This window comes from Stigmatopora argus, chromosome 2, assembly GCF_051989625.1.
Source record: "Stigmatopora argus isolate UIUO_Sarg chromosome 2, RoL_Sarg_1.0, whole genome shotgun sequence".
Taxonomy (NCBI): Eukaryota; Metazoa; Chordata; class Actinopteri; order Syngnathiformes; family Syngnathidae; genus Stigmatopora; species Stigmatopora argus.
The window spans coordinates 1251221-1272141 of record NC_135388.1 but is presented as its reverse complement, the minus strand read 5'-3'; the positions used below and the strand labels follow the sequence as shown (position 1 = coordinate 1272141).

Below are 20921 nucleotides of genomic sequence, written 5' to 3'. Positions count from 1 at the left end.
TGTCTCATGAGACCACTGGACACGGAGACATTCCAGTTTCTATTTGTGGAATCTAGTGAGGTAGCGACGGCCGCCATCTTTGTTACACACTCTATAACATATTACACTGAAATTCCACCGCCTGTCCCCTTGCAACTTCCGGCTCTCCTGACGCCATATCTGCGTACCCTTCGCTAGATTTGCGGTTTTCTGTGCTTGGTTTTTATAACAGGACGCCCTACTTCAAGTCATTCTCTTCGAATAAGCAGAGCATTAAGCGTCTAGTGGTCTAAAACCTACCATTTTTAAAGCTAAGTAGAACTCCTTTGTTTTTCCCGTTAAATCTTCCCAGGGTCAATTAGCATTGTTTAGCTTAGCTCGCTAGCCAAGACACGGCTTTCACCCAAGGCCACTTCCGATATATTTTTAAGAAGAGGTCGCTATCAAGGCGAGGATGAAATAGAATACAATTCCTTATATTAGACTCTTTTAATGTGATAGATTGGCCCAATTAAAGTCTGTTTCTGATGACGGCAAAAACGGGCATTTAAATAAATGAGACGGAAGAAATGCCGATGAGATGCATTGTTGCCGGTTGCGGAAAGACAAACAAGCAAGGAGTGAGTTTGCACACCTTTCCAAAGGACCAAAATATGAAAAAAATATGGACCGCCAAAGTCAAGCTGAATAGGGCACACTGGGAAGGACCGTCGGACACCAGCGTCATATGCAGCGCGCATTTCGAGGCATCCGACTTTGAGGATTCTGAGGCGTTGTGGGCAGAATTTGGCTTGAAAAAGAAAAAAAGACTGAAGGTCAACGCCATCCCCAACATCGAGTCCAATCGCAGAGGCTTGGAAATCAGGGTAAGATTCAGATTTGCGTGCAAAAAGATTGAAGCAAAAATTAGCAACTCCAAAATATCATTTGAAGCGGAATAATGAAGCTAGCGGCCCGGTCTCACAGTTCTAGGGTCGCGGGTTCGATTCCAGGTGGGTCCTCATTGTATGGAGTTTGCATGTTTTTCCTGGGCTTATGTGGGATTTTTCTGGGTTTCCTCCCACATTCCAAAACAATACAGTGGTACCTCGACATACGATCGTAATCCGTTCCGAGACTGAGATCGTATGACGAGGTTCTCGTAACTCGAGTGGACGTTTCCCATTGAAATGAATGGGGAAAAAAAAATAATTCGTTCCAGCCCTCTGAAAAAACACCAAAAACAGGATATTGGATTGGATTTTTTTTTTAATTTCTTCTAATTCCCCATCTATTAACATTGTCGTGCGATTGGCTGGCCACCGTTTCAGGGTGTGCGTCCAATCACCCAGCAAGATTTTAATGAAAAAACCCACACAATTCTAAATCTGACCCCGGCGAATACAGGGGTTAGGGTTCCTTCCAGTCTACTGCGGAAATTAATTGGTTCCAGAAGTTTCTTTTCTGTAAGTAGAAGCATATTTTCCATTAAATTGACATCACAATCTTTAATACCACCCACTATAAACCCTTTAAAATGATAAAAGCATACCAGATTCATATAAAATATGGAAAAAATGCATTTTTTTTAAAACAAAAACTAAACAAAAGCTTGGTCTAGCAGAGCTATATTGAACCCAAAAATGTCTGGATGGATCCACAAAAAAATGAAAACCTTAAAATTAGCGATTGACTGATAATTGGTCGGGCTGATATTTGGGCATTTGACGTATATTGGTATTGGCCTTTTTTAATTGGCCTGGTCGACATGAAGATTTTTTTTTAACTGGGTTGTTGTCCCTCTGATGCAAGCCCCTCCCCCTCCTGCTCTCGGCTCTAACATAAATGAGTAGCTGCTCGTTAAGTGGAAGACTGATATTGTCACGACTGCTATGCTTCAATTGGTGGCGCCCTTGATTGGTCATAAACCCACACAGACACACAATGGCACCAACGTAAATTTAAGCCTTTCCCATTTGAAATGTAATATTTATTCAACACATTTTTTACAGCAGAGACGCTTCTCATTCCCAACAAAGCGCCGCCTAGAACATACAAGGAAAGACTCAATGAGCAGTTATGGTGGGTCGTTTATCTTAGCCCAAGGCTGTCAGCAGCACATTTTCAGATCCTGATGAGACCTTAGTGATCATTTCATGAGTCAGATGTGTAAAAAAAAAAAAAAAGAGTTTTGTGGTGGGCACAGATGCAATCAAAGATTAAGGGATTAAAATCGCGTCGGCGCTGGTGTGTGTCTGTGTGGGTTTATTACCAATCAAGGGTGGCGCCAAAATGAAGTGCAGCGGTCCCAACAACATCAAAACCCTTAATTTAACGAGCAGCTGCTCTTTTATGTCAGAGCCTAGAGCGCGGGAAGGAGAGTGGGGGAGGGGAGGGAGAGAAAATTCAATTTTTGACCCGGGCGCAAAATTGGGATGGAATTGGAGGGAAAACTGACGAATGGAAAGCAATTTGACTGGTCATATCTTCTCTATTCCACCCCAAAAAAAACACGGCAGGTCCCGGAGTCAGAAGAAATGTCGGGAAAAGGGCAGACGGAGTGGCTGAGCGATATCGACGACCAATCCATCGTACGCGTTCGTGTGTGTAGCGAACACTTTGGCAATGGTAAGATATTTTCCAACCGAAAAAAAAAATAATATAACATTTTTTAACAGATGAGCTTGTCCGATAGCAGAGACGTCTATTGTTTATTTGTATTGGAGCTGAACTATAATGGGAAAAGGGGACATTGCGATGTTTTGCAATATAATGCAATAGTAAAAACTGCAGCTTTTTAAAGTCATATTTTCGTCATTTTTAGCCTTATTGAAAATGTCCTTAACCCGCTGTCCTCGTTTGAAGACAGCCTGTAATATTTTAATTGCTTGATATCAAGCTGTTTTCCCATTTTATGTCAATGTTCTGAAATCGTTGAAAAAAACTATAACTTGTTATCTTCGGTTCAAATGGGTTAAGAGAACATACAAAAATGAGAGAAAATGAAAAGAAAACCATTTATTCATGTCTTAAAAGGAATATAATGGCTAAAAATCCCTGTGAAAATATATTTTCAAAATAAAATAACGGATAAGGATATGCATTTACTTTTTGGGGGATTTCGTAACTTGAATCTTTTTCGTATCTCGGGTCACTCATTTGCATGTAAAAATTTTGTAACCTGAAAATTTCTTACCTAGAGGCATTCGTAAAATATAAAAAATGTGACGTGAGACTGAGCAAAACTCAATTTTGGGAAAATATGGTGATTCATTTTTGTCTTCCCATATCCCGCAGATGTCAGCGATGATGATCTTAGCCCTGAGAAACATGACTCCGCCCACGTTAAACAGGAGCCTTTTCCCGAAGAGGCGGAGCCAGGGACCCTGTACATTAAAAAAGAAGAACAAGAAGATGAGATCACCAAATTTCCAATCTCCTTCATCGTCAAGAGCGAAGAAGACGAAGGTCCGAGCCGAGGGAGCGCAGCGGAAAGAACTTGGTTTCCAGACCTGACGCCAAAAGGTGAGGGACCACCGCCGCCGCCGGGCCGCCTTTTAACGCCGCTCTCGGACAGCGGCGGCGTCACGTCTCACTCTTCTTACACTGACAACGTAGGGAGGGACGTTGACCTCGACTCGACGTCTTCCAAATCCGTTAACAAGTTATTGCCGAAAAGCGAAGCAAAAGTCTGCGCAGGCGAGAAGCCATTTGCCTGCTCGCTTTGCGATGAAAGCTACTCTCACTCAAACGATTTGAAAATCTACACGCCCACACACACACCGGAGAAAAGCGTTTTGTCTGCATGTGTTGTGATAAGAGATTCGCCGAAAAGGGAAACTTAACCAAGCACGCCATAATCCACACGGGAGAGAAACCTTTCGCATGCTTAATCTGCGATAAAAGATTTTTGTGGAAGAAGCTGCTAAAAACACAACATTACAAAGACACACAAAGACGCACAGCGAGGAGAAACCTTTTGTCTGTGGATCTTGCGGTAAAACATTCGCCAAACATCGTATCTCTAGTCAGAATTTGCAATAAAAAAGTCATAACCTGAAAAATTCGTACCTAGAGGCATTCGTAAGTAGGGGTATGACTGTATGTTGAATCTGCCATTCTTTTTGTTGTTGTCTGTTTATTTGAATCATTACAGCTCAGATGCTCAAACCTTTTTGCTGAACGGTCAACCGTGTTTTTACGCCTACAGGGTTTGTTGACTTAAAATGTGCCGTCTCAGTTGTGGGTGCAAAAAATTGGGTTTGTCTATGCTTTATTGACGCGACGTGTACCCACGTTAATATAAGACAAAGACAAATCCGTCAAAGTCCTCATCTTCCGTATCTGACAAAGACGTCGGCCTGCCTATCTATGCTTGCATTGGGACATCCATCGCTCCCAAGCCTTTCGCCTAACATCAGCAGAACATTTGTCCACAAGACCAAATCATAGAAAGTCCTCAAAATGGTGAGAGAATAAAGTTTTCATATCTCGCAAGACCAACTTTGTTTGCCTGCTTTGGATGGTGATAGAGGTCCAATCCAGTTCTCACGAAGGGATGCGTATACCTGCAAAACACGAATTGGACATCCACACGGGCCAATCAAGTGATTTTGCTTTTATTTATATTTTGTCCCCCAGACCTCGGGGAAGGAGATTTTGACCCTGAGAAGCACGATCCCCCCCACGTTAAACAGGAGAGGCCGTACATCTTAGCGGAGGCGGAGCCAGGAAGCCCCTACATTAAAGAAGAACAAGAAGATCAGCTTAGCAAATTCCCAATGGCTGCCCGTGTGAAGAGCCAGGAAGATGAAGGTCCAATCGGAGAGACCGGAGGAGAAAATCCTTTGTTTCAAGGTGAGGGACCGTCGCTGCCGGACCGCCTCTTAGCATCGCGATCGGACAGCGACGGCCTCACGTCCCACTCGTCTGACACTGACAGCGTTAAGGAGGACGTTGACCTTGACCCGGCGTCTTCCAAATCCTCAAATGAGGCATTGTTGAAACGCCATGCAAAAGAACGCGTGGGCGGGAAACCTTTTGCCTGCAAAACTTGCGGTAAACGATTTTTTGGGAGGAATCAGTTAACAAATCACACCTGCACGCACATTGGAGAAAAGCCTTTCCCCTGCTCGGTTTGTGGGAAAAGATTTGCTGGCAGGGCGGGTTTAATCATACACACGCGCACACACACCGGAGAGAAGCCTTTTGCCTGCTCACTTTGCGATAAAAAGTTTGCTTACAAGCTTCCATTCAAGACGCACATGCTCGCACATTCCGGGGAAAAGCCTTTCTCATGCACAGTTTGCGGGAAAAGGTTCTCGAGCAAGGCCGGGTTACGAAATCACGACAAGATGCACACTGAGGAGAAACCTTTTGTCTGCACTTGCTGCGGTAAAGCGTTCGCCGATAAGCGAATGTTAAAAAATCACTCGATCACGCACAGTGCAGAGAAGCCGTTCGCCTGTTCAGTTTGTGGGAAAAGATTCGCTCGGAAGGGAGGTTTAATCGCACACGTGCTCATACACGACGCGGAGAAGCCTTTCGCCTGCTCCCTTTGCGATAAAACCTTTACTCGCAAGTTTCAGTTAACCGCACACACGAATTCACACACCGGGGAAAAGGCTTTTCCGTGCACCGTTTGCGGTAAAAGGTTGTCAAACGAGGCCAGTTTACGAGTGCACGCCAAGACGCACGCCGAGGAGAAACCCTTTGTCTGCACTAGTTGCGGTAAAGCCTTCGTCGAGAAACGACAGCTAAAAAGTCACGCGCTAACGCACAGCGACGACAAGCCGTTTGCCTGCTCGCTTTGCGGGAAAAGATTTTACCGGAATATTCAGTTAACAAAACACACCCGCACACACACTGGCGAAAAGCCATATTCTTGCACCGTTTGCGGGAAGAGCTTCTCCGCTAAGGGTTACCTCACCGTGCACACACGCTCGCACACCGGAGAGAACACTTTTCCCTGCTCGGTGTGCGGCAAAATATTCTTGACGAGCTCGAGCTTACGGATACACAAAAAGACACACGACGTGGAGAACAGTTGCGTCTGCTTGGATTGTGGCCAATTATTCGCCAAGAAGAAAGATTTGTACAGTCACGCATGGACGCACACTTCCATGAAACTCTTCCCTTGCGAGATTTGTGGTAAAAACTTCAATATCAAGAAAAGCCTAATAAGACATATTGGAATCCACGCTAAAGCGACGCCTGAAAAGGATTCTCTCAAAAAGGCCATTTAAAAGCCCACGCAAAACCCACACTGGGGAGAAACCTTTCAATTTAGCTTGAGACAATGTATCTTGATAATTGCCACATATCTATAGTGGGAAAAAACATTTAAATTTCTCTTTGAACTTCTTGTGAACAAGTTCTTTGAAAGGATTTTGTCCGTTGCGTTTTTTTCCCAGGATTAACCAACATTCGGGATTGGATAAAATTATGAATTGAAAGTCTCATCACTCAATTCCTTCCACCCTTACATTGCTGTTTGCCATTTTGAAATACAGTAGAACCATAACTAGACAAATTAATTTGTTCCATAAATGTTTTTGCAACTCTGGTTTAATGTGGGTAGACTCCTATTTTACATTCAATCGACATCATTCGATCCACAATTTGGATATCTTTGAATATTTAGTATGTGGATGTAATATGTAAGTAGAGGTACTGCTTCCATTTGTTGTTGTTTCTTCATTTGCCAAACTTTATTTGAATCATTTTAGGGCACATGCCTTCATTAGTCTTGTGCATCGAACTATGCCTGATTATTGATTGACTGGATTTTTTTTATTTTATTAAATATCTTATTACTTCATTCTGCCTGACTTTTTTTTCCAACTTTCAAATGAGCTATTTTTAAAACTTCTTTGTTGTCTAAATATGGCGTCAGTCTGCCAGTATGCTTTTGGATTGCATTCATTCTCTTATTGAAAGCCCGATCAACACCGATGAAATTCAACTTAAATACACAATAGTGTGTAGAGTAAGAAACTATGAATAAAGTAGGATAGATTTCTAGAAGGCTCTACTGGCCAAGCAACGGGTGGAATGGATGGACGGCTGGCAACCTGCCTGCGGAAAGAGGATTTTCCACATGATGCGGAATTTATAGGAAGCATTGAAGGTTGTTGATTTCCCGAGGAGGCGGTTCTTGTCATGATTCGGACTTCTCAACAACTTTATGAATAGATTTGTCCTTCAGACCTAAAGTCATCAGAGGCTACTTTGCTTTGAGAGAAGACTGGAGACAAGAAAGTTTAATATTGTCATTAGAGCAGCTACAAATAGGCCTGTGTTTGTTTGGCTGCCCTGGACGGTGCTAGAGGTCCAATCCATGTCAAACGAATGGCTGTGTACACTTGATGTGAATTCACAGCTAAAGGACAATTGCACATCCGCATTGGCCAACTAAGTGATTTGTTTTATTTCGTCCTGCAGAGGTCAGTGAAGGAGATCTCCACCCCGAGAAGCACCATCCCCGCCTCCTTAAACAGGAGAGACCGTACACCTCAGAGGAGGCGGAGCCAGAGAGCCCCTACATCAAAGAGGAACAAGAAGATGAAATTGCCAAGTTCCCAATGACTGTCTTTGTGAAGAACCAAGAAGACGAAGGTCCAAGTGGAGAGAGCAGAGTGAAAAAGACTTTGTTTCAAGACCGAACGCCAAAAGGTGAGAGTCCATTGCTGCCGAACCGCCTCTTAACGCTGCTCTCGGACAACAATGACGGCGTCACGTCCCACTCGTCTGACACTGACAGCGTAGAGGAGGACGTTGACCCAACGTCTTCCCAATCTTTTAACAACTCATTGTTGAAAATTGATGCAAAAGAATGCGCGGGCGGAAAACCTTTCCCGTGCTCGCGTCGCCGTAAAAGATTTTCTTCGAATTATCGGTTCGCGGGACACGCAAGAAGACACACAGGAGAGAAGCCTTTCACCTGCTCCATTTGCGATAAGAGATACTCCCACCAAAATAATTTAAAAATCCACATACGTATACATACCGGAGAAAAACCGTTCCCCTGCTCCGTCTGTGGGAAACGATTCAAGGAGAAGATTGAATTAGTCAGGCATGCAACAACGCATGCCGCAGAGAAGCCTTTGTCTTGCTCATTCTGTGATAAAAGATTTTTTCTGGACAATCAGTTAACCCGACATGTAAGAAGACATTCCGGAGAAAAGCCTTTCGCCTGCACAGTTTGTGCCAAACAATTCAAAGAGAAACGAGAGTTAAAGAGCCACATGCTAATACACACTGGAGAGAAGCCTTTCGCCTGCTCCCTCTGCGATAAAACATTTACTTGGAAGAATGAGTTGACGAGACACACCCGCACACACACTGGCGAAAAGCCTTACCCCTGCTCGCTTTGTGGGAAAAGATTCTCTCAGAAGGGAGGTTTAATCTTACACACGCGCACACACACCGGAGAGAAACCTTTCGCGTGCTCCCTTTGCGATAAAACCTTTTCTCGCAGGCATCTGCTCACCACGCACATGAGCGGACACGCTGGGGAAAAGCCTTTTCCGTGTTTGGTTTGCGGGAAAGGATTCTTGACCAACGCAAGGTTACGAATACACACAAGGATACATGCCCAGGAGAAACCTTTTGTCTGCTCTCGTTGCGGCAAAGCGTTCGCTGAGAATGGACAGTTAAAAAGTCACGTCAGAACGCACAGCGTCGAGAAGTCGTTTGCCTGCTTGCTGTGCGACAAACGATTTTGCAGGAGTAATCAGCTAACCAGTCACACCTGCAGTCACACTGCTCCGTTTGCGGTAAAAGATTCTCTTCCAAGCATCACTTGACCGTACACACTCGCTCACACACTGGAGAGAAGACCTTTCCCTGCTCACTCTGCGGTAAAATATTCTTCACCTCACCAACACAAAGTTACAAAGACGCATGGCGAGGAGAAACCTTTTGTCTGCGCGCCTTGCGGTAAAACGTTCGCCAAGCAGGGAGAATTGAAAAATCATGCGAGGACACACTCCAGCGACAAACTTTTTGCTTGCGAGGTTTGCGGTAAAACTTTCACTGGGAAGGGGAACCTAGCCAGACACACGAGAAACCACGTTAGAGAAAACTCTGATTTTACGTAGGTGACGATCTATTTTGCATTTAAGTCGCATCATTTGTTCCTCCAAACCACAGTTGTTTTTGTTCATATTTCAATCTTCATTTACTTTAGATGAGGTATTAACAAACTTTAACAACCAATGCTTGGATCACCTCAGAAATTACGGTCTCACAACGAAAAACGTAACTTGGGAAGCTGAAACGCAAATGATATTGACAGAATGGAACCTGGGGTTATTATAATTTATGAAAATCCTACAGGAAAGGTTTCCACGAACCAAAAAAAGCCACTTTAATTGTACTTTAATTCTGCCCTTCCCTTTGTTGTTGTTTAGTTTTTCAAACTACATTTGAATCGTTTCAGGGCAGAGTTCTTAATTAGTCATGTGCATTGAAATATGCTTAATTATTGAATTTCAGTTTTTTTATTATTATTAAATGTGTTTCTTCATACTGGCTGACTTTTTTTACTTCCTCTATCATAGGCTGTTTGTAAAGCTCATCTATATTCTCTAAATACGATGTAAGTGTGCCAAAAAAGTCACCTTATAAGATCGACACCTATTAAAATCAACATACAAGAGAAGTGTTAAGTGGCTGATGGCTCTGCTGTCCAAGTGAGCAGGTGGAATGGATGGATGGCTGGGAGATGGTGCCTGCAGAGGGTCCCCCAAAGGAGAAAGAGGACTTTCTAGATGATGCTAAACTTAATGGGAAGCCAGAAAAGTTTTTGGTTGCCCAAGGCAGGGGTTCTCGTCATGATTCAAATTTCTCAACAAGATGCACTTGAAGAACATTTTTTTCTTCATAGAGGTAAAAGTCCTCAAGAGATACTTAAATGAGGGAGATGTTTTGACTGCCATGCCAATCGATCCATTTCAAACGGATGGACGGGTTCACGTCATGTAAATTCACAGCACCAAACAAACACGAATTGGATGTCCACTCTGGCCGATCAAGTGATATTTTTTTCATCCTGTGTCCTGCAGAGGTCAGTGAAGGAGATCTTGACCCCGAGAAGCGCGATCCCCTCCACGTTAAACAAGAGAGGCCGTACATCTTAGAGGAGGCGGAGCCAGGAAGGCCCTACATTAAAAAAGAAGAAGACGATATCATCAACTTCCCAATCACTGTCTTTGTGAAGAGCCAAGAAGATGAAGGTCCAAGTGGAGAGAGGGCACAAAATCCTTTGTATCACGAGCCGACACCAACAGGTGAGGGACCATCGCTGCCGCACCGCCTCTTACCGCCGCTCTCGGGCAGCGACGACGACGTCACGTCCCACTCTTCTGACGCTCAGGCGAATGAGGAGGACATTGACATTGACCCAATGTCTTCCAAATCTTTAAAAGCGCCATCGTTGAAAAAACGTGCACGAAAATGCGCGGGCGGGAAACCTTTTGCCTGCTCCTCCTGCGATAAAAGATATTCTTGGAAGTACAAGTTAATAGAACACACAAGAAGACACACTGGCGAAAAGCCGTTTGTCTGCACAATTTGTGGCAAACAATTCAGGGAGAATCGAGAGTTAAAGAGTCACACGCAAACACACACCGGAGAGAAGCCTTTCGCCTGCTCACTCTGTGATAAACAATTTTCTCGAAAGCAACAGTTAACAGCGCACGCGCGTGCGCACACGGGAGAGGAGAAGCCTTTTGCCTGCACACTGTGTGAGAAAAGATTCACTACCAAGGACAATTTAATCATACACACCCGCACACACACTGGAGAGAAGCCTTTCGCCTGCTCACTTTGCGATAAAACCTTTCCTCGCAAGCATCAGTTAACGACACACATGAGCGCGCACACTGGGGAAAAGCCTTTCCCGTGCTCAGTTTGCGGTAAAAGATTCTTGACCAATGCAAGATTACGAATACACGCCAAGACGCATGCCGAGAAGAAACCTTTTGTCTGCACATTTTGCGGTAAAACATTCGCCGAGAAGGGCCAATTGAAAAGTCACGCCAGGACACACACTGGAGAGAAGCCTTTTGCCTGCTCCCTTTGCGAGCGACGGTTCTCTTGGAAGCATCAGCTAACCATACACACACGTTCGCACACTGGGGAAAAGCCCTATCCTTGCTCCGTTTGCGATGAAAAATATCCCCGGAAGGTGGATTTAATTGTTCACACCATAACACACACGGGAGAGAAGCCTTATCCTTGCTCAATTTGCCATAAAAGATTCTCCTGGAAGCATCATTTAACTGTACACACACGCACACACACCGGAGAGATGCCTTTTCCCTGCACAGTGTGCAGTAAAAGGTTCCTGACTAACACGAGGTTACAAAGACACCTGAAGACGCACGCCGAGGCAAAAACCTTTGTGTGCCCGTGTTGCAGCAAAACATTTGCTGGGAAGGGAGAGTTAAAAAATCATCAGAGGATACACACCGGGGAGAAACCCTTCGTCTGCGAGGTTTGCGGTCAAAGATTTTGTTGGAGGAATCAGTTTATAACGCACATGCGTACGCACACCGGCGAGAAGAATCCTTTCGCCTGCTCCTTTTGCGACAAAAGATTCTCTTGGAAGCACCAGCTAACAACCCACGAGCGTACGCACACGGGAGAGAAGAAACCTTTTGCCTGCTCATTTTGTGATCAAAGATTTTCTTGGAAACATCTGTTGACAGGGCACACCCGCACGCACACCGGAGAAAAGCCTTTCCCCTGTTCAGTGTGCGGTAAGAGATTCTCGACCAACACGATTTTGAAAAGACACGCAAAGACGCACGCCCAGAAAATACCTTTGCCCGATGCGTCCAGCGGTCAAACTTTGGCCCAAAAGAAACCGTTAAAAAGCCCCCCGAGGACACATCCCGACGAGAACCCTTTTGCCTGCTCGCTTTGCCAGATGAGATTCCCTCGGAAGTCTCAATTAACGCTACACACGCGTACTCACACCAAGAAGAAGAAAGCTTTCTCCTGCCCCGCTTGCTCTCAAAGCTTTTCTTGGAAGCATCGGTTGCAAGCGCACTTAAGAACACACAGTGGAGAGAAGCCTTTTCCCTGTTCACTTTGTGAGAAGAGTTTTGCTCAAAAGGCACAATTACAAATTCACGTGAGATCGCACACCGGGGAGAAACCGTTCGATTGCGAGGTTTGCGGCAAAACCTTCGCCAACAAAGGGAGCCAAACAAGACACACGAGAATGCACTGTAGAGAAAAGCCGGAAAAAGATGATCTCACAAAGGACATTTAAAAGCGCACTGGCGAGAAACCCGGGACAAAGCAATCTGATTACTGCCTCTTGTACAGTGTGAAAAGCATTGGAATTTCCTTTGGGCCTCTCGTGAGAAAAGGTAAATCTTCAACACTTTCAAAATTGTGAAATGTTCTTGTGGTTGTTTCATAACCTGAAAACCTTCTGATGCAATTCTGCTTTTTGCTTTTTGGAAATTCAGTGACTCCTCTATATACGAATTGAATTCATTAATTCACTCTGATTTTTCTAGAGTCGAGTCATACTTTATTTACATTGAGTTAGCTTAATTCATACCACGGTCTTGAATATACTACCCGTTAAAGATGCTTAAATGATAAAACTGCCAATTTTATATGGAATGTGTGTATGCATGCGAAAATAAGATGTAAAAATGGTTTGTTGGTACATTAAAATATATAGAGCCCCTGTAAAAATGAGTAAGACATTTTTGAGTGGCAACTCAGTAAACACACATGTAAACACACAACTTGACAATCTAAAATGATGTTACACCCACTGAGTAAAACGCAAGCAAGAACTCCGTGAATGACGGGTCTGCAGCCATATAGAGGTATGTGTCTTTTGACGGGTGCATATGGCTCTCTGTTAACCTGCAAGCTAAAATAGCCTAGCCTGCATTATTTTTGGAATCTGGCAAGAGGTGCCTGGACAAAACCCACGCAGGCCCGGGGAGAACATGCAACTCCACAAATAGATTTTTTCCATCAGACCAAATCACAGAGACTTATAGTCATCAGAAGCTACTTTACTACGAGAGAAGACTGGAGGCAAGAAAGTTTATTATTGTCATTAGAGCAGCTACAAATACGCCTGTTTGTTTGGCTGCCCTGGACGGCGTTAGAGGTCCAATCCATTTCAAATGACTGGATGTGTACACCTGATGTGAATTCACAGCAAAATACGAATTGGACATCCACACTGGCCAATCAAGTTTTTTTTTCATCCTGTGTCCTGCAGAGGTCAGTGAAGGAGAACTTGACCCTGAGAAGCGCGATCCCCCCCACGTTAAAGAGAAGAGGCCGTACATCGTAGAGGAGGCGGGGCCAGAGAGAACCTACATTAAGGAAACGCAAGAAGAAATCACCAAGTCTCCAATGAGTGTCCTTGTGAAGACCCAAGAAGGTGAAGGTCCAAGTCGAAAGAGCCGAGCATTAAATCCTTTGTTTCAAGAACCGACAGCAAAAGGTGAGGGACCGTCGCTGCCGGACGGCCTCTCAACGCCGTTCTCGGACAGCGACGACGTCACGTCCCACTCTTCTGGCGGCTACGAGGAGGACGTTGACTTAGAACCGACGTCTTCCAAGTTCCCAAACGAATCCCCCTTGAAAAGAGACGAAAAAGAATACGTCGGCAGAAATCCATTTGCTTGCTCCCATTGCGACGAAAGGTTTTTCAACAAAGGCACCCTCCAAAGGCACAAAAGGACAGTGCACACTGCCAAGAAACCCTTCGCCTGCTCCGTTTGCAACAAAAGGTTTTCTTGGCAGTATCACCTGACCAGGCACACCCGCAAACACACAGGCGAAAACCCCTTCCCCTGCTTCGTTTGTGGCAAAAGTTTCTCCGAGCAGACGTACTTGGAAAAACACGCCAGGACGCACACCGGAGAGAAGCCGTTCGCCTGCTTGCTCTGCGATAAAAGATTTCCCCTGGTGGTGCAGTTAAAGAACCACGCTCGAATGCACAGTGGCGAGATGCCGTTCGCCTGCTTGCTCTGCGAGCAGCGCTTTTCTTGGAAGCGTCAGCTCATGACGCACATGCGCACGCACACAGGAGAAAAACCCTTTGCCTGCCCGCTTTGCCCCAAGAAATTTGCCAAAGACCAATATTTACGAGTGCACAGCAAGACCCACAGCGGGGAAAGACTTTTCCACTGCTCGCTTTGCTCCCAAACGTTTTCTCGGAAGCATCACTTGACTACGCACGTGCGTACGCATACCGGAGAGAAGCCATTTCCTTGCTCCGTCTGCGGGAAAAGATTCACCCAGAAGGGATATTTAAGCGTCCACGCCAAGATGCACACCGGAGAAAACCTCTTTCCCTGCTCCCTTTGCGATAAGAAATTTTTGACCAACGCACTTTTGCGAAAGCACATGGAGATGCCCCACGGGAGGAAAGCTTTCGTCTGCACAAGTTGTGGGGCGACATTTTCCGAGGAGGAAGCCCTGAAAATCCACGCCAGTGTTCACGTCGGAGAGCAGCCTTGCACTTGCCCACAGTGCGGGCAGCGGTTTTCTCAGCAGCGGAACTTAACGAAACACATGCAGACGCACGCTGCGGAGAAACCGTTCGCCTGTTCGCTTTGCCCCAAGAAATTTGCTACCGAGGTCAAGTTGAGAACGCACAGGAGGAGGCACACCATGGAGAAACTTTTTGCCTGCTCAGAATGTGATCAAAGATTCTTTAGCAAGCCCATCTTATTAGAGCATGAGCGCACGCACACTGGAGAGAAACCTTTTCCCTGCTCCGTTTGCGGTAAAAGATTCTCTCATAAGGGATACTTAAGCGTCCACGCGCGCATACATACTGGAGAGAAACCCTTTCCGTGCTTACTTTGCGAGAAAAGTTACCGTTGGAAGAGAGATTTGAAAGCGCATGCTGTGACGCACACTGGGGAGAAACCTTTTGTTTGCACGGTGTGTGGTAAAGCTTTCTTTTCAAAGGGAAACCTGACTCATCACGTAAAAAAGCATGCCGCGGAGAAACCGCATTCCTGAGCGCACAGCGGTTCAAGATTCACCGGTCAGGGAGATTCCAAATCGCCCACTAAACACTGGGAAAAACTTTTCAACTGCAGTGTGTGCTAAAATACCCGGACTCAAATTTACTGGAGTATAAAAAGCATTTAGATGTCTCTTCAGCCTCTTGTGGACAACTTTTTTAATTGAATGAACTTGTGGTAACATATCTTTCTGTTGACATTGTTTTGTTTAGAGAGGAAGATTTGTGTTGAAATGAATGCTGTTACATGTTGTGAACAAGTCGTGTAAACATTAGACAAGGTCATAAAGTCATTGTTTCTCAAATTTACCTGCTGAGAACTGCCCAATCACATTCTACGCAATAAGTGCATAAGTGTGAGGGGGAAGCTAACCTTAGCACAGATACACGCCCTGAACAACTTCACATTACGATTTCAAAACACCTGAGCATTAAATAGAACTTCCGATATCAGCTTAGTGGCTGAAAGCTCTGCTGGCCAAGCAACAGTTGCCATGGATTGGATGGCTGGCAGAAAACTTGAGGGTGCTGGTGGAAACGCGCCCACAATGGGGTTTGATGATCGACAGAGGATAGGGGTTGCGTATACCTGAAGTAAATTCACAGCAAAAAGACGAATTGGACATCCGCACTGGCCAAACATCTGATTTTGTTTTTTTTTATATTTTGTCCCTCAGACGTCATTGAAGGACATCATGACCCCGAGAAGCACAATTGGCCCCAGGTTAAACAGGATGGACTGTACAACATAGTGGAGGCGGAGCCAGAGAGCCCTCACGTTCAAGAAGACCAACTCACCAAGTTACCATTGAATATCATTGTAAAGAGCGAAGATGACCAAGATCCAGTCCCACAGGGCAGAACAGAAAAACCTTGGCTTCAACATCTGCCAGGCGACCTCTCAGCATCGCTCTCGGACAGCAACGACTTCACATCCCACTCCTCTGACTATAACACTGATGAAGAGGACACTCCCCAAAGACACCAAAGTACTGTGCACGCGGCCAAGAAACCTTTCGCCTGCCCCGTTTGCCACAAAAGATTTTCTAGGCAGCGTCACTTGACCAAGCACGCACGCAAACACACTGGCGAACAACCCCTGGCCAGGACACACCCCTCAGAGGAGCCGTTTGCCTGCTTACTTTGCGATAAAAAATTTCCCTTGATGGTTCTGTTAAAAAAACACGCACGAATGCACAGCGGCGAGATGCCATTCGGGTGCATGCTTTGCAAGGAGCGCTTTTCTTGGAAGCGCCAGCTCGTGGCGCATATGCGCACACACGCTGTAGAAAAACTGTTCGCTTGCCCGCTTTGCCCGAAGAAATTCGCCAACGAGCTAAATTTAAGAGTGCACAGGCGGAGCCACGCCATGGGGAGGCTTTACGCTTGCTCGCTTTGCCAGCAGAGTTTTTTCCGGAAGTGTCACCTAACCAGGCACCTGCGTACACACACCGGAGAGAAGCCTTATCCTTGCCCCGTTTGCGGGAAGAGATTCTCTCAGGAGTATAATTTACGTGTGCACATTAAGCTGCACCCCGGAGAGAACCTCTTTCCCTGCTCCCTTTGCGACAAGAAATTCTTGACGAAAGCATTGTTGCGAAAACACGGCGAGGCGACCCATGATAAGAAAGCGTTCCCCTGCACAACTTGTAGGGCAAAATTTGAAGAGGAGGAAGAATTAAGACGTCACACCAGTGTGCACCTGAGAGAAAAACCTTTTCCCTGCTCGCAGTGCAACAGACGATTCTCCAGGAACGTGCTATTGCAAAAACACTGCAAAAAACACCACAGGTTGAAGGCTTTTGTCTGCATGACATGTGGGGAAACATTTCCCGAGGAGGATGAACTAAAATGCCACGCGGGTGCGCACCTCGGAGACCAGCTTTTTCACTGCTCACAGTGCGGGCAACGTTTTTCTCTGCTGGACCACTTAACGGCACACATGCAGACGCACGCTGCGGAGAAACCTTTTGCCTGCCCACTTTGCCCGAAGAAATTCGCCACGGAGCGAAATTTAGGAGCGCACAGGAGGAAGCACGACATGGAGAAGCATTTCGCCTGCTCGGAATGCGACCAAAGATTTTTTACGAGGCATCTCTTGATGGCACACGAGCGTATGCACACTGGAGAGAAACCTTTTCCCTGCTCCCTCTGTGGCAGAAGATTCTCCCAAAGGGGGGGTTTAATCTTACACACCCGCACACACACCGGAGAGAAACCTTTCGCCTGCACACTTTGCGAGAAAAGTTACCGTCGGAAGGGCGAATTGAACGAGCACATCAGGAGACACACTGGGGAGAAACCTTTTGCCTGCACTGTGTGCGGTGAAGCTTACATCTCAAAGCGAAACCTAAAAAGACACGTACAAAAGCACGCACAGGCGAGCCACGGGGGGAGTTCTTGTGATGATACAGGTGTTTCACCAAGTTGCACTTACATTTTTCCAGTAGACCAAATTGTAGAGTCCCAAAGCCATCAAGATTTACTTTGATGGGAAAGAGACGGTAGACAGGATAATCCATTATTCAGATCAGACCGGCTGTAAATAGGGATTTATTTTGCCTGCCATGTCAAATCATTTCAATTAGATGGACACGTACATGTCACGTAAATTCACAGCAAAAAGACTATTGGACGTCCAAGCTGGCCAATCAAGTGATGTTGTTTTCTCCCTGTGTCCTGCAGAGGTCAGTGAGGCAGATCTTGACCCTGAGAAGAACCATCCCCCCCACCTCAAACAGGAGAGGCTGTACATCCAAAAGAAAAATGATGAAGTCACCACATTTCCATGGACAATCTGTGTGAAGAGCCAAGAAGATGAAGGGCCGATTCAAGAGAGGAGAGCAGAAATTCCTTGCTTTCAAGACCTGACACTAATAGGTGAGGGCCCATCGCTGCCGAACCGCCTTTCAATGCCGCTCTCGGATAGCGACGGTGTCACGTCCCATTCTTCTGACACTGATTGCGTAGAGGGTCTTGATCTTCACTCAAAGTCTTCCAAATTCCTAAATAAGTCACTGTCTCAAAGCGATGCAAAAGAATGCGCGGGCGGGAAACCTTTTGCCTGCTCCCATTGCAGTGAAAGATTTTTCAACAAAGGCACTCTCCACGAACACAAAAGGACTCTACACACGGCCCAGAAACCTTTCGCCTGCTCCATGTGCAACAAAAGGTTTTCATGGAAGTATCACTTGACCAGGCACACCCGCAAACACACGGGCGAAAACCCCTTCCTCTGCTCCGTTTGTGGCAAAAGTTTCTCCGAGCAGGCGTATTTAGAAAGACACGCCAGGACACACACCGGAGAAAAGCCGTTCGCCTGCTCGCTTTGCGATAAAAAATTCCCCCTGATGATGCAGTTAAAGAACCACGCTCGAACGCACAGTGGCGAGACACCGTTCGCCTGCTTGCTCTGCGAGCAGCGCTTTTCTTGGAAAAGTCAACTCATGACGCACATGCACACGCACGCTGGGGAGAAACCTTTTGCCTGCCCAATTTGCCCGAAGAAATTTGCCAGGGAACGGAACTTAACAATCCACAGCAGGACCCACACTGGGGAGAGGCTTTTCCCCTGCCCACATTGCCCGCAAACGTTTTCCCGTAAGCATCAGTTAGCGATACACGCGCGAGCGCACACTGGGGAAAAACCCTTTCCCTGCTCCGTCTGTGGGAAAAGATTCACCCAAAAAGGATATTTAAGCGTCCACGCCAAGACGCACACCGGAGAGAACCTTTTTCCCTGCTCCCTTTGCGGTAAAAAATTCTTGACCAACGCACTGTTGCAAAGACACACCAAGAGACACCATGGGAAGAAAGTTTTCACCTGCACCACTTGCGGGGCGACATTTCCAGAGGAGGAAGCTCTAAAAAGTCACGTTAGTATTCACATCGAAGACCAGGCTTGCGCCTGCCCGCAGTGCGGGCAACAATTTTCTCAGCTGCGTCACTTAGCGGCACACATGCGGACGCACCCAGCGGAGAAACCGTTTGCCTGCCCGCTCTGCCCCAAGAAATTTGCTACAGAGCGAAGTTTGAGTGTGCACCGAAGAAGGCACAACAGGGAGAAACTTTTTGCCTGCTCTGGATGCGATCGGAGTTTTTTCAGCAACAACGAGTTGGTCGCGCACGAGCGCGTGCACTCTGGAGAGAAACCCTTTCTCTGCTCCGTCTGCGGTAAACGATTTCTCGAGGAGAAACATCTACGCGCGCATGCCAAGACGCACACCGGAGAGAAACCTTTTGCCTGCTCCCTTTGCGAGAAAAGATTTTCCGGGAAGCGTTGGCTGATGGCTCACGTACAAATGCACACTGGAGAAAGGCCTTTCCCCTGCTCCGTTTGCGGTAAATGTTTCCTCCTGAAGGGAGATTTGAACGTGCACGCGAGGACACACAGTGGCGAGAAACCTTTCACTTGCACAGTGTGTGGTAAAGCATTCTCCTCAAAGGGAAACCTGGTTAAACACACTAAAAAGCACGCTGCGGAGAAACCTCTTTCCTGAGTTAATTGCACTCAAAAAGGTACATGGTGGAGAAACCTTTTCGCTGCAGCATGTGACAAAATCTTTGTATTTCTGCCTTGCATTTGCCGAGGAAAAATATTTAAAAGCCTCGTCAGCTTCTTGTGAAAGTCTTGTCAAAAGGATGTTGAGTTGTTTTGCAGAATGGTCCATTATTTTAGTTTTTAAAAATATTTTATTGAGTGAATTATGGCCGGCATCTCTTTCGGTTGAGCATGTTCCACAATTCCCAGGACTGCTCCAAGTGTCTTTAAAATAACGCTTTGTTTAAGGAGAAGTATTTTGGTTGGAAAATGACATGCGTGCATGTTGTGAACTTGCGAAGATTCGGCAAGTTCATAAGCTGTTTGAGGAATTGTATTACACATTTATGAACTTATGCTTTCCCAAGTAGAGGTACTGCTCCTTAGATGATCGTCCAATCATGGCCAAAAGGTCTGTCAATGTGTCTTCCCTTTGCTCAATAGCCAAACTCTTTTGGAATAGTTCCACGGCAAACAAAAAAAATAAAGGTGTGCTCAAAGAAAGTCTGACGCGCGTGATGACTGGCAAGAGTGAATTTGGCTGTCAATCATCACAAGGGCTACAATCGCATTTTAAAAAGCACATTATACTTGTATAATGACATTAAAAGAGAGCAGAAATGCTTTGAAATCAACAGGAAGTGAGCAAAATCCAACTGGAAAGAACCTGATTTGCTCCAAAATGGAGTCACGGGCAGCAGCCATTGACCGGCGAGGTGGGACTCGGCCGACTTTCTGGGCAGAAGATCAAGAATACATGCGTACGGAGCAGCGGCAACGGGGGCCGATTGCATTTGCGTCGTTTCCCCGCATAAGTCAAAGGCGACGAAGCGAGCGGGCTCGCGTCAATTACTTCTAATTGGGGAGAGGCTAATTGCATGACGGTGAAACAGACGCGCTCATTTGGCCAGAGGCTTGACGGATGCTTCCTGCCAAGATAACCTCGCCTTTCAAATCTTCATCCACGTCTCGCATAAACGATTCCATCTTGGGGCAACTCGGCTCATTTCCCGTTGGAGTTTGCTCACTTCCTGTGGATCTGGCAGCATTCCTGCCTGACTTCCTGTGGATTTGGGGGCTTTTCAAGCTCACTTTGGGACGTGGAAGGAAATCGCAGTACCTGGAGAAACCCCACATAGCCGTATAAGCCGCACCCTTAAAATGGTCTAATTAAAATGTGTCAAAGTGGCGGCCCGGGGGCCAAATCTGGCCCGCCGCCTCATTTTGTGTGGCCCGGGAAAGTCAATCATGAGTGGCGACTTTCTGTTTTAGGATCAAATTAAAATGAAGATTATAGATGTATATTATATTTCCTGATTCCTTTTAAATCAATAATTGTCATTTTTTTAATCCATTTTTTCTGTGTTTTTAGTTCAAAAATCATTTTGTAAAATC

The 20921-nt window shown here is 45.9% G+C and overlaps 2 protein-coding genes across 2 annotated transcripts; both read left to right on the top strand.

The window, feature by feature from the left end:
* The first annotated feature begins 3001 nt into the window (after positions 1 to 3001).
* Positions 3002 to 15652, top strand: LOC144092897 (uncharacterized). Its single transcript, XM_077626057.1, has 6 exons — positions 3002 to 3017; positions 3256 to 3483; positions 4600 to 4815; positions 7402 to 7632; positions 10026 to 10250; positions 13223 to 15652. The coding sequence occupies exons 1-6, from the start codon at positions 3002 to 3004 to the stop codon at positions 14980 to 14982; spliced, it is 2676 nt and encodes an 891-aa protein (XP_077482183.1). The 3' UTR covers positions 14983 to 15652.
* A 1774-nt stretch (positions 15653 to 17426) lies between these two features.
* LOC144070718 (uncharacterized) lies at positions 17427 to 20839 on the top strand. Its single transcript, XM_077595152.1, has one exon. It carries the CDS (start codon positions 17575 to 17577, stop codon positions 19483 to 19485), a length of 1911 nt encoding a protein of 636 aa, XP_077451278.1. The 5' UTR covers positions 17427 to 17574; the 3' UTR covers positions 19486 to 20839.
* The last annotated feature ends 82 nt before the right edge of the window (positions 20840 to 20921 follow it).

Excerpts from the sequence above, each read along its gene's own strand:
- LOC144070718 (XM_077595152.1), top strand. The coding sequence starts at position 17,575 with ATGGACACGTACATGTCACGTAAATTCACAGCAAAAAGACTATTGGAC.
- LOC144092897 (XM_077626057.1), top strand. Across the intron at positions 4,816-7,401 it reads AGAAAATCCTTTGTTTCAAG|AGGTCAGTGAAGGAGATCTC; the intron begins GTGAGGGACCGT and ends TTCGTCCTGCAG. Across the intron at positions 10,251-13,222 it reads TCACGAGCCGACACCAACAG|AGGTCAGTGAAGGAGAACTT; the intron begins GTGAGGGACCAT and ends TGTGTCCTGCAG.